This window comes from Rhinopithecus bieti, unplaced genomic scaffold, assembly GCF_001698545.2.
Source record: "Rhinopithecus bieti isolate Rb0 unplaced genomic scaffold, ASM169854v2 scaffold_74439, whole genome shotgun sequence".
Taxonomy (NCBI): domain Eukaryota; kingdom Metazoa; phylum Chordata; class Mammalia; order Primates; family Cercopithecidae; genus Rhinopithecus; species Rhinopithecus bieti.
In genome coordinates this window covers 60,506-74,269 of record NW_016827390.1, presented here as the reverse complement: position 1 = coordinate 74,269, position 13,764 = coordinate 60,506, and the positions used below count along the sequence as shown (strand labels likewise).

Below are 13,764 nucleotides of genomic sequence, written 5' to 3'. Positions count from 1 at the left end.
TTTCCTTTTCTTTCTCGTCATATTATGATGTCAACTATTTTACTGTGTTAAGATTCATATCAAAATCCATTTTCTATTACCATGTTATCTAGTTCTGAATTACAACGAAAATATGTTGTGTGATTTTGTTTAATTAATACCCAAACTGTAACTTTCAAATTGGTTAAACAACCATGAATGTGAGAGCTACGTTTTGATAATTGTATAATCTGAAGCAAAATAAACTTTCACTTAACAGGAACAATCTTGAAAATTGACAAAGAAATAAAACATAAATCTACAAGTTACTCATGTATAACAAGACAAAAGAAAGAGACATATCTTGTTCCCTCCAGCCTCTACTATACTGCACTACTTAGAAAGCTCACTACTCTCTTCTAACATAAAGCAAAATTTCTACTTCAGAATGGGAGGATCTGTAGGATGTGGCCCCATAAGGTGCCCTGGCNGGAATCACCATTCCCAGTGGTCCAAACTCGCGTGGAATACAGAGGACATAAACTTATATTCTGAAGCAATTTAAACCTTCGATTTAAAAGTAACATTTAGAAATTAACTGAAAAGAAAGAAAGAGAATTAGGAAAAAAGGAAAGAATTCAGAAAGAAGAAGATAATGGAAGGAAGGAAGAAAATGTCACAGAGGACTACAGCACTCTGGGTCTCCAGGTAAATTTGAAAGGCAGTCTAGGCCACAATGACTGCAAATCTTAGGTGAATACCAAGGCTGAACTAGGGCCATAGACAGTGGACGGGGGGCACAAAACATACTGAGACATCAACTGGGGCAGCCAAGGGAGTGCTACCCTGCCATTGCCCCTCACTTAAACCCAGGCTGCACAGCTCACAGCTCCTAAAGAAACCCCTTCCTCCCACTTGAGGAGAGAAGGAAGAGTGGGGAGGGCTTTGTCTTGCATCTTGGATACCAGCTCAGCCACAGCAGAATTGGGCACTGGTGAGAGTTGTGAGGCCCCATTTCAAGCTTTAGCTCCCAGGTGACATTTCTAGACACACGCTGGGCCAGAAGGGAACCCGCTGCCTTGAAGGAAAGGACTCAGTCCTGGCAGCAATCGTCGCCTGATAACTGAAGAGCCCTGAAGCCCTGAATAACCAGTGGTAATACCCAGGTACTACATGGAGGGCCATGGTGAGCCTCTGACACTTGTGGGCTTCATGTTAGACTTGGAACCTTACCAGCTGTGCTGGCTATGGGGAAAAGCTCCTTCTGCTTGAGAAAAGAAGAGGGAGAAGTAAAGGGAACTTTGTCTTGCACCTTAGGTACCAGCACCATCACAAGGGCGTGGAGCCCCAAGCAGGCTCTTGGGGTCCTCAGTTCCAGGACTTGGTTCTTGTACGGCATTTCTAGACCTGCCCTTGGCCAGACGGGAGCCCACTGCTCTGAAGAGTCCCAGCTCAGGAACATTCACCACAAACTGACTTGAGAGTCTTTAGGCCTTAAGAGAACATCAGTGTTAGTATGGTGGTACAGCTCATGGCCAGGGGTGGTGGTGGCTATGGGGTAAGGTTAATCCGCCTTTGCAAAGGGGACTGCCGAGTGGGAAGAACTGTGTCTAGTGGTTTGAATGCCAGCTCAGCCACAATACAATGAAATATGAAGTAGACTTCTAAGGTTTTGGCTCTAACCTCTGAATCCCAGATAGCACTTCTGTACCCACATGGAGCCTGAGGCAGCTTGCTGCCCTGAAGGGAAGGACACAGGCCTGGTTGACTTTGTCACATGCTGAATGTAGAACCCCAAGGCTTTGAGCAAACATGGGCAGTACCCAGAGAATTGTTACACAGGCCTTGGGTGAGAGTCAGCACTATGCTGGCTTCAGGTCAAACCCAGTGAAATCATAGTGGTGGTGGCCACAGGGGTGCTTGTGTCACTCAACCTGCAGCTTTAGGTGGCTCAGAACAGAGAGAGAGAGACTCTGTATGTCTCTGAGAAATTAAGGGACAAGAACAAGAGTCTCTGCCTGGTAATCCAGAGAATTATCTTGGATTTTGTCCAAGACCATCAAGGCGGTACCTCTATGAGTCTGCAAGAATCACAAGGTTACTGGGCTTGGGATGCTCCATAAAGCAGAAACAGCTTGTAAGGAGACATTACAACTGATGCTCAGGAAATTGAAAGGATCATTAGTGGCAGCTGTAAGCAACTATCTGCCAATACATTACAAAATCTAGGAGAAATGGACAAATTTCTAGATACATACAACCTACCAAGTTTGATCCTAGAAGAAATTCAAAACCTGAACAGACGAATAACAAGTAACGAGATTGAAGACACAATAAAAGTTTAGCTGCATGAAGTCCTTCATATAAATATTGAATCCAGTCATGTCAAGGAGCCTATGTTTTAGATACAGAGATGTTCTTCGACTTATGATGGGACTACATTCCAGAAAACATCATAAGTCAAAATATCAATTGAAAATGCATTTAATACCACTTACAATGGGTTACATCCTGATAAACCCACTGTAAAACCAAAAAAATCATAAGTTGAACCTCATAAGTTGGAGACAATCTGTAAATATAATTTCTGCTTTTAAAATATAATTTGAAACTTTTCTGGAGGGAGTCTTTCAAGTTGGTTGAATAGACATAGCCTATACTTAGCTTTTAATGTTTTCCTCTAGTTAGAAAACAGCAAGTAAACCAGAGGCTGAATAGAGTCAGGCAAGAGGTTGACCAATATTAAAAAAACAAAAGCAACAATAAAACCTAGAGGATGTGTACTCATTATTAGTATTGTGATGGTTAATTTTACATGTCAACTTGCCTGAGCAATGGAGTGCCCAAATATTTACTCAAACACATTATTCTGGGTGTTTCTGTAGGGCTGTTTTGGATGAGATTAACATTTGAATCAGTAGACTGGGTAAAGCATATTGCCTTCCCCAATGTGTATGGGCCTCATTCAATCAGTTGAAGGCCTGAAAGACAAAACAATAACTTTTCCTTGAATAAGAGAAAATTTCTCCCTCATTACTTCATTCAAGCAGGGTCATCAGTTGTTTCCTGACTTCGCACTTGAATGGGGTGACAACTTTGGAAGATCCTTTCTGTCTTGGGATCAATGGACACTCAGTCTTTATTCAGAGTTCTCATATTGGCTCCGTGTAGGGCCTGGGACCCCTCTTCTGCTGTGTCATGGCTTCAATTTCTTATTAAGGAGATCACCTCCCTTAGACCCAATATAAAACATTGGGGCAGCCTCTCCCTGGCAGTCCTGCTTTGGGTTTTCAAATGCTGAAAGCCAGAGTGAGGGCTGGGCATTATGTTGTCCCTTCTGTTGGGGAAGGAATATGATCAACTTAGTCTTCATCAGAAGTCCTCAATTTGACTCCTAGAAGGACCTGCAGCTCCTCTGTTGTTTGATCTGAAGGCATCTCCTCACAGCGAGGCCCAGAACTCTCTGAGACCTAGTAGAGGAAGGGAGGGCAGCCTTATTGGGCCATACCTGCCTGTAGTCTCCAGAGGCACAAAACTGTGGCAGGCACTTTTGGGCCTCATGAGGATTGGTCTCACCAGCCCTCACCCAGATTCTTCATTTTGACTCATGACAGTGCCCACAGTTTCTCCCTTTCGTGGCCTGTCACCGTCTCCCTCAGAATAAGGGCCTCATTTCTCTGTCACCCTGAGGAGGAATTGAGGGGCNAAATAGGAAAAGGAATTAGGCAAACCAAGAATTATACAACTTTTACACTTCTGTTTTTCCTTTTCTTTCTCGTCATATTATGATGTCAACTATTTTACTGTGTTAAGATTCATATCAAAATCCATTTTCTATTACCATGTTATCTAGTTCTGAATTACAACGAAAATATGTTGTGTGATTTTGTTTAATTAATACCCAAACTGTAACTTTCAAATTGGTTAAACAACCATGAATGTGAGAGCTACGTTTTTGATAATTGTATAATCTGAAGCAAAATAAACTTTCACTTAACAGGAACAATCTTGAAAATTGACAAAGAAATAAAACATAAATCTACAAGTTACTCATGTATAACAAGACAAAAGAAAGAGACATATCTTGTTCCCTCCAGCCTCTACTATACTGCACTACTTAGAAAGCTCACTACTCTCTTCTAACATAAAGCAAAATTTCTACTTCAGAATGGGAGGATCTGTAGGATGTGGCCCCATAAGGTGCCCTGGCTAAGGGAATAGTGCCAGTTCTGCCTTAATCTCTCAGTCTCAATGCTCTCTCTACCTCATCCATCAAAGCATCTTCATACAGATGTGGGTATAAACCAGGGCTGCTGTTATTGCTCTTGGCCAAAACACGCAGGACTCTCATCTTGGTGGTTTCAGCATGGGCTCGTGGACCCCAAAGGAACTCATAGCATGGAGGATCACTGTTGGGCACCTGCCGGTAAACCACGTACTTATCTTGCACCAAATCTTCAGTAATGAGCTTCTGGGGATCCCCATAGATTGCGTGTGTCATCCCAGCATAGATCCCCAAACAACTCAGGAACTCCCAGACCTCCTCTTCAGTGGCACGGTTGCCTTTCATGAAGATCACAGCCAGGACCGACATCAGGAGACCCGACTTCTGCAGCCCGTTAGCACCACTCAGAATTCCTTCACTGGAGAGACCCAGCTTGCTAACAAAGGTGTAGGACTCGCCGCGGGAATCCATTTCTTTCAATTCAACGCCAAAGGCCACCGCCAAACGTTCGGAGGTTCTGTTGAGGATCTCAGGGAAGTAGTGCTTGTAACGCTTGCCAATACGTTTCAGCATGTCTGCCTTCAAAATGGACTCTTTCTTCTCAAACTTCTCCTGCAGCAATTGCACCAATGCGCACGACTTCCTCTTTAGAGGATCTTGGCTTAAGCGCTTAAAAATGATGGCTTTCTGTGAGGCTCTTGCACTTTCTTCATCTTGACCCTCGGCAGCCACATCATATTTTGAGCCTGAAACATCTGCATCAGGAAAGCCAGTGGGTGAAGCTCCCTGAGACTCCTGAGAAGTGGAGGCATCAGGGGAGGTGCCTGGACTTTTCTCATCTTGACCCTTGGCAGCCACATCAGATTCTGAGCATGAAACACCTGCATCAGGAGAGCCAGTGGGTGAAGCTCCCTGAGACTCCTGGGGAATGGAGGCTTCAAGGGAGGTGCTTGCACTTTTCTCATCTTGGCCCTTGGCAGCCACATCAGATTTTGAGCATGAAATACCTGCATCAGGAGAGCCAGTGGGTGAAACTCCCTGAGACTCCTGAGGAATGGAGGCTTCAGGGGAGGTGCTTGCACTTTTCTCATCTTGGCCCTTGGCAGCCACATCAGATTTTGAGCATGAAACGACTGCATCAGGAGACCCAGTGGGTGACACTCCCTGAGACTCCTGAGGAACAGAGACATCAGAAGACCTACGACGAGTGCCCAGACAAGCCTGAGAAGAGGATGAGGAAGAGTGGGACTCTTCTTGCTTCTCTGCAGTGGCCTGAGGACCTGTGAGATCCTGCGGCTGACCATGGGTCTCTTGGTGTTTCTCACGGGCATGGAGCTTATTCTTCTGACCCCGAGGCATGATGGCTGAGTGTGGGTAAGAAGACTGGGAAGGCTGGCACCTGGATGGGAGAGAGTGATGTCACGTCAATGCCTTCGGCTGAGAGCGACCATCTTGGCTTTAACTAGCGCCCCTTCTGCAGGTTTCTGCAAAACAACTGCTCTAGGAACCCACAGGACTCCTGTTCTCCTGGTCAGTTTGTCTCCTTCGAACTCAGGAGGAAGTTAGAGTATTAGGCTCTAGCATGACAGCCCATTTTGGGGCTTATTGAGGTGACAGCACCGGCTGGCAGTGGGTGACCTTCTGTTCAGCTGTCGGATCCTCTCTGTTTACATTCAGGATCATCATTAAAATTGTTGACAAGACCCAGAGGCCCATTTCTCTGTGCCGCTCTGAAATTGACACTAGGAATTTTTACAATACTAACCAGGAGGAAATAAGGAAGCACTTCTGCCCAACACTTCACTCCGGGGACACGCAGACCGCCTAGGGAGGCATTTTAATGCTCTTCCTGTATAGTGAGAACGGTCCTCACGGTAATTAGACTCCTCACTCTGACTCTTCCCACAACCTGGAAATCGCCCTCACTGACCTGCTGCCATCTCCTTACAATCAGGGGCCTACCTCTCCGACTTTCGCAGAGACAAAGTGAGAACGCACTTCAGTCTCTAGAAACCTGCCCAGACCCCCAGGCTAACGTCAAGCACAGAGTTTGGTGCAACCCGTTATGGTACATGGAGTTCCCTCAATCCTAAAGAGGGTCCTCTTAACTATGTAGGGCCTGAGATTTCTCCCTCTACTGACCTACGTCCACCAGCCTTGGACTGAGGCCTTCATGTTCTACAACATGATGGAAAAAATGAATGGACTTTGGGCCTAACAGCCATGCTTGGGGACTCCTCCGGGACCAGCTCCGGGCAGGTTGGGGCAGGGCTCTGTGGAGCCGCCATTTTAGGGGAAGGGGTTGAAGTCGGGGAATGCCCCCCCAGTTCTAGGTCAGGATACCCACCAAGACAGCTGAGAAGATCTGGGATGCTTCCTTCCGCTGACGTGACACAGCACTTTTCAGACTGAGGCGTCTTGCTCAGACCCCTTTCTAGGTGGAAGTCAGGAGGAACTACTTCCGGCCACGCCCACCTGGCCCTCCCAGCGTAACAGCAGCTGCGGGGCTCTGTCACTCCCCCTTGTGTTCTGTGGGTGCAGCAGATTCCAGGCAACTCACATAAAGTTCTTTCGGGGCTCTTCGTGGACCCTTGGACTTCTCTATCTCTTGAGCTGAATCAGTCAACCTGAGACAGAGGCTCTCATTCCCTGAGAGTTCAGAGTAGGAAGTAAGGTACAGCCTGAGCCCAGAAGCCATGCCGGGACCTTCCAGGACTGATGGTAGGGGTGGGGCTCTGTGGGACTCCCTTTTTTTAATGGACTTTGCCCTCAGCCCTTACTCAGTGTCGTGGCTTCATTCTTTTTTTTTTTTTTTTTTTTTTTTTTTTTGAGACGGAGTCTCGCTCTGTCGCCCAGGCTGGAGTGCAGTGGCCTGATCTCAGCTCACTGCAAGCTCCGCCTCCCGGGTTCCCGCCATTCTCCTGCCTCAGCCTCCGGAGTAGCTGGGACTACAGGCGCCTGCCACCGCGCCCGGCTAGTTTTTTGTATTTTTTTTTTAGTAGAGACGGGGTTTCACCGTGTTAGCCAGGATGGTCTTGATCTCCTGACCTCGTGATCCACCCGTCTCGGCCTCCCAAAGTGCTGGGATTACAGGCTTGAGCCACCGTGCCCGGCCTGTGGTTTCATTCTTGCCATGCCCCCTCTAGTGACTTGAGGACACCCTCTCAGACTAGACTTCAACTTCCTGAGACTCGTCATGTGAAATTCAGTTACACCTCACCTGGCCACTACTGCCTGGGGCCTCCTAAACCTGGCTGCGGCTATTAAGTTGTGATGCAAGATCGGGGAATGAAGGGAGATTTGGGGGGCACTCTTGTCTCTTCTCATGTGTGGAGCCCCTCAGTCCTCACTCAGGGTCCTCACATTGACTTCTGGCAGTGTCTCAGTTTTCTCCATTTTCTGATGTAAATTCATCCCCTTCCTCTGACTAGATCCTGTAAAATTCATAAGGAGAAAGTGAGAGGACTTCTTAGCCTGACAGCTATGTCTGAGACTCCTCTCTTGGCTGACATCGGTGTCTGTATTCAACACTTTCATGAGTGAATTTCTACCATTATCTTGTGTGACTCACTGCAATCTTTGCTATCTTAATTTAGTCAATTCTTTATATTGTATTAAAATAATACGAATTTAAAGGCCAGTCCGCTTCCACTAAAGAAGTTTCAGGTGGTTATTAGCATAGTGTCTGGATTCATACTTCCTCAGCCTACCCAGAAGTTTTTGCTGTCCCAATATTACCCCATGGAACTGGCACATAGGGTCTGAGTTCCTGACTGAATTTCCTTTAGATAAGCAGAAAAAAAATGCATTGTCCAATGGCACAGCAAAGGAAGCAAAGACCAAAGTTTTAAAGTTTTTTCTCTAGCCAATTCCGTTATCTGCCTCTATTGTAGGCTACAGACCTGTCTCTACTTCAGTGCATGCCCCTACCTGCCCACACACCAGTTCTTGTTCAACATAAACTGACCGTCTCTCAGGGTTCTCATTTTTGTTTGCTGTTGTTAATATTGCCTTTTTTTTTTTTTTTTTAATTCTTCCTTTAACTTCTGTATGGTTGAGTTTGGTCATGGGAAAGAACCGCCCAGGTTTGGTTGTCATCTTCACAGCTATGGCTAGGGCAGTGAATCTGTAAACATTTTAAGGAGAATCAACATCTTTACAATATCTCCTCCACAGTAAATAAACATAGTATACTGCTTTATTGGAGACTTATTTTTCCTAAGTCTTTCAGTAAATTTTTATAGCTGTCTCCTTAATGAACATGTACATTTCTATTTGGTTTTCTGTTAGATATATTTTGGATATTGTTGCTGTTGTGAAAGGCATATTTCACATTACATGTTATAATTAGTTATTGATTTTGTGTGACTATACTCCTGACTTACCTATAGTGATCTTTTGTACACACATTTTCTTAATTTCCTTATGCATTTAAATATTTTTGCACCAATTACGTTGTTTTGTGTTTTTTTTTTTTTAAATAGGAGATTATATTATCACAATTATCTGCTTTTGTTATTGTTACCTCTAATTTACTCGGTATTATTATGGTTGTGGACTATAGATGTATTTTCATCCAATTATCAGCAGTAGGGTTTATACTGTACAGGTGTATATTCTTCTGGACTCTTTTTGGGATGTTTGTAATGTTTCACATTCAATATGTCAATTTATAGATTTTACAAGACGGAAATTCTCTCCTAATGTAAGTTTGCTAAAAGTTACTATCATACACTGGTGTTGAGGGTTTTTTAAGGCTCTTTCTTTACCCCTGCACACGATCACATGCTTTTTCACCATTTTTGGTAACAGTGATTTCCAATTGATAGTATTTTCTAATATGATATCATCTTTTCATTTCTTGGATACAGGCTATTCATTAATTCACTGCTATATTGGATATGCCTATATTGGATATACTATGAATTTATTGAGAATATTTTGTCTCTATGTGAATGAACTTGTCTCAAATGTTATTTTAGTGGAATATCTTCATCTGGTCTTTGTGTCAAAGAAAGCAAGCCTGTGAAAATGATGGAGTAATTCTCCCAATCTTTTTGTGTTGTTTGGAAGAGTTTACATGAAGTGGTGACTAGTTTCTTCTTCACCATTTGATGTAATAGGTCTCTAAACCTGGCTGGTCCTAAAACAGTCTGATGGTACTTTGGGTTTGGACTATAGTTTCAGTATTTTGTGCATTCAAAGGTTCTGTAATTTTATCGGTCATTTTAGTCATTTTCATTTTGCTAAAAATTGTTCCATTTCTACTTAGGTTTTTATATTTAAAAGTCCATATATTCAAAATAAAATCCTGTTATGGACAATTCTCAAATATATGCAATAGTACAGAGAATAGAATAATGAACTCAATTAGCTAAGATTTGTCATGAATAATCTTCAATTTTTATAAGTAGAATATTATTCATATTAAAGTTTATTGGCAAGTGCACCCCAGAGGTGATACGGTACAGTTTCATTAAGAGATAGATAATTTCTATTATTTCCTTTGTGATGATGTTGGCAGCCATCACTTTTATCCTTTTATCTGTCACGGGTTACAAGATGGTAATTCTCTGATTCCAAAATTCTTTTGAGTTTATTACCCAAAATTTTTCAGATAGAACCTTCTCCTTGTCCATCATTTGTTATCCTGAGATACAGATAATACTTACAGTGTTCCCTATTAGCATTACATCTTTTCTACACCTAAGTTTTATATAATTTTACTTATCTAATATCATTTATTTCTGCTTTTTTCATTTGTAATTGATCATACTCATACACATTGTTATATAAATCCTTTCAAAGAACTGGCTTTTACTAGTTGGTTCAACTATTTTCTCATTTATCACTTTTGAATTTATCTTCATTATTTCCTACCTTCTTCTTTGTGTTTAATATGCTATTCATTCTCTAGCTTCTTGAATTGTTACAATGTTTCAAACATTTTTATAGTAAATCTATTTAATGCAATAAATATCCCTGTAAGTACTGCTTGGGCTACTTTTCAACAATTATGCTAATAGAACTTTATGTGTAGAGCTCAATTTTTTTACAAGCTGAACATATATCTCTTAATGCTCTATAATATTTTCAATATATAAATATAAATATATGTATGCATTTTGTGTGTATGTTTATGCATACAAAATCTAGAGAGTGTAAAATTTATTTAGGACAGAAACAGAATTATTTAAAGGAGGTTTAAAGAGCCATGGTGTGTTGTGTTGTGTTATATTTTACTTAATGATAGAAGACACTTGAGCAAATTTAACTACTAGTGACAGAATGGCTGTTTTCTTAAGGAGTGAAAGTTTCAGATGAGAAAATCAATACAAATAATTAGCTAACTGCAAATATTCATGGGTTATTCCGGGAAAACAAACTACTCTAAATATATAACGCAGGGATGGAGTTTTAATGGGCATACTTTATTTTGCAGAGCAGTTTTCAAGTTTACAGAAAACTTCGGTGGTAAGTACAAAGAATTCTCATATACCCTCTCATCGGTTCACATACAGTTTCTTGTATTATTAACATCGTACATTAATGTGGTATACTTGTTAAAATTGATGAGCTAATATTGATTCATTTTTATTAACTAAAGTCAACAGTTTATATTAGGGTTTAATCTTTCTGTTATATATCCTATGGGTTTTTAAAAATGAATGACATGTATACACTATGACAGCATCATACAGAACAGTTTCACCATACTAAAAAAAAATCCACTGTGCTCCCCTTATTCCCCCATCCCCCAGAACCCCCTTTTTTTAAACTGTCTCCATAATTTTGCCTTTTCCAGAATGTTATATACTTAGAATCCTACAGCATGTAACCTTTTCAAATAGGCTACTTTCACTTAGCAATATGCATTTAGGTTCCTGCATGTCTTTTCATAGCTTAATAACACACTTTTTAATCACTAAACTATTTCATTGTATGCTTGTGGGACACTTAATTCTCGTTGGTTTCTGCTAAGTTTTGACAATTAAGAATAAAGCTGCTTTGAACATTTGTATTCAAGTTTTTGTGTGGACATCAGTTTTCAACCCATGTGGCTAAATACCAAGGAGAGCAACTGCTGAATCATATGACAAGAGTATTTTTAATTTTGTAAGATGTTGACAAACTGTCTTCCAACGAGGCTGTACCATTTTTGCACTCCCATCATTACTGAATGAGAGGTTCTATTGCCCCACATCCTCTCCAGTATGTGGTCTTGTCAGTGTTTTGGATTTTATCCACTCTAATACATGTGTAGTGATATCTGATTGTTTTAATTTGCAGTTCCCTAATGATCCATGATATTAAGTATATTTTCATCTTTGTGCTTGTTTGTAGAGAATTGATATCGTTCCTTCCTAAAGATTTGACGGCATTCACCAGTGAGCTCATTTGGGACTGTTGTTTACTCTTTTGGAAGGTTATCAATCATTGATTCAATTTCTTTAATAGATATAGGCCTATTAAGATGATCTCTGTCTCCTTGTGTGAGTTTTGTTGGATTGTGTCTTCCAAGGAATTGGTCTATCTCATCTAGGTTACCAAATTGGTGGGCCTAGAATTGTTCATAATATTCCTTTGCTATCTGTTTAATGTCAATAGAATAATCAGTGATGGCCTTTCTTTCATTTTTGACGTTAGCAATTTGTGTCTTCTCTCTTCTTTTCTTAGTTAATGTAACTGGAGGTTTAATAATTTTATGAATCTTATCAAATGAAGATTTGATGACTGATGACTGCCTTTTAGTTTTGCTGATTTTCTCTATTGATGTGTTCAGTTTTATTGATTTCTTCTCTAATATTTATTTTTAACTTTATTAGGATTTAATTCACTCTTTTTGTAGTTTTCTAAGGTGGAAGGTTAGATTATTATATTAGATACTCCTTTTGCTAGTATATGCAGTCAATGATATAAATATCCCTGCAAGTTCTACTTTTTCTGCACCTCACACATTTTGAAAAGTTGTATTTTTAAAATTTCTCTTGAGATGCCTTCTTCGACCCATGTGTTATTTAGAAGCATGTTGTTCAATCTACATATATTTGGGGATTTTCCAGCTATCATTATGTTTTCAATTTCTAGGTAAATTCAATTGTAAACTTAGAGCATACTTTGTATGCTTTCCATCCCTTGATGGTGTGTTTTTATGGGACAAAATGTGTTCTATCTTGGTGTATGTGAGCCTAAAAAAGTGCATTTTATCATTTGGTTAAGTATTATATAAAAGTCATTTAGATGTGGTTAATTGATGCTGCTGTTCAGTTCAACTATACCCTTACTGATTTTCTGGCTGCTGTGTCTGTCCATTACTGATAGAGGTGTGTTGAAGTCTTCAACTTTAAGAGTGGATTTGTCTCATCAGCATTTGCCTTATGTGACTCATTTTAACACCATGTTTTTTGGTGCATACACAATAAGCACTGGTATATATTCTTGGAGAATTGACCCCTTTATCATTATGAAATGCCCCTGTTTATACCTCATAATTTTCCTTGACTTGAATTCTGCTTTGATTGAAACAAACATGGCTACTCCAGCTTTCTGTACATTTGCGGTAGAATCACATATCTTTTTCCAGTTCATTTACTTTTAATCTATCTATATCTTTATGTTTAAGGTAGATTTCTTGTAGACAACATTAAGTTTTTTGTTTTTTGTTTTTTAATCTCCTCTGACAATTTCTGGTTTTGGTCTTTTATTGGTGCATTTAAATCATTGTTTTAAAAGTTATTATTGGTATAGTTGGGTTAATATCTACCATATTTGTTCGGTTTTAACTTTGTGGCTGTTGTGTGTTTTTTATTTTTATTTATATATTTATTTTTAATTATACTTTAAGTTCTAGGGTACATGTGTACAACGTGCAGGTTTGTTATATATGTATACATGTGCCATGTTGGTTTGCTGCACCCATTAACTTGTCATTTACATTAGGGTATGTCTCCTAATGCTATCCCTCCCCATCCCCTTACCCCACAGCAGGCCCCAGTGTGTGATGTTCCCCGCCCTGTGTCCAAGTGTTCTCATAGTTCAGTTCCCACTTATGAGTGAGAACATGCAGTGTTTGGTTTTCTGTCCTTGCGATAGTTTGCTAAGAATGATGGTTTCCAGCTTCATCCATGTCCCTACAAAGGACATGAACTCATCCTTTTTTATGGCTGCATAGTATTCCATGGTATATATGTGCCACATTTTCTTAATCCAGTCTATCATTGAAGGACATTTGGGTTGGTTCCAAGTCTTTGCTATTGTGAATAGTGCCACAAGAAACATACATGTGCATGTGTCTTTATAGTAGCATGATTTATAATCCTTTGGGTATATACCCAGTAATGGGATCCCTGGGTCAAATGGTATTTCTAGTTCTAGATCCAATCACCACACTGTCTTCCACAATGGCTGAACTAATTTAGAGTCCATCAGCAGTGTAAAAGTGTTCCTGTTTCTCCACAGCCTCTCCAGCGTCTGTCGTTTCCCGACTTTTTAATGATTGTCATTCTAACTGGTGTAAGATGGTATCTTATTGTGGTTTTGATTTGCATTTCTCTGATGGCCAGTGATGATGAGCATTTTTT

At 40.7% G+C, this 13,764-nt stretch overlaps 1 protein-coding gene across 1 annotated transcript; it reads right to left on the bottom strand.

Annotated features, from left to right (window-relative positions):
* Positions 1 to 3,860: 3,860 nt before the first annotated feature.
* MAGEB6 (MAGE family member B6) lies at positions 3,861 to 5,544 on the bottom strand. The gene is made up of 2 exons (XM_017863793.1): positions 5,065 to 5,544; positions 3,861 to 4,938 (listed from the first exon to the last, which is right to left on the bottom strand). The coding sequence occupies exons 1-2, from the start codon at positions 5,540 to 5,542 to the stop codon at positions 4,193 to 4,195; spliced, it is 1,224 nt and encodes a 407-aa protein (XP_017719282.1). The 5' UTR covers positions 5,543 to 5,544; the 3' UTR covers positions 3,861 to 4,192.
* Positions 5,545 to 13,764: the final 8,220 nt, after the last annotated feature.

What these genes read in the sequence shown, in the direction of transcription:
- MAGEB6 (XM_017863793.1), bottom strand. Translation starts at nt 5,542, where the DNA reads ATGCCTCGGGGTCAGAAGAATAAGCTCCATGCCCGTGAGAAACACCAA. An exon ending in CACTGGCTCTCCTGATGCAG is followed by an intron (nt 4,939 to 5,064) that starts GTGTTTCATGCT and finishes TTCCTGATGCAG; the next exon opens with ATGTTTCAGGCTCAAAATAT.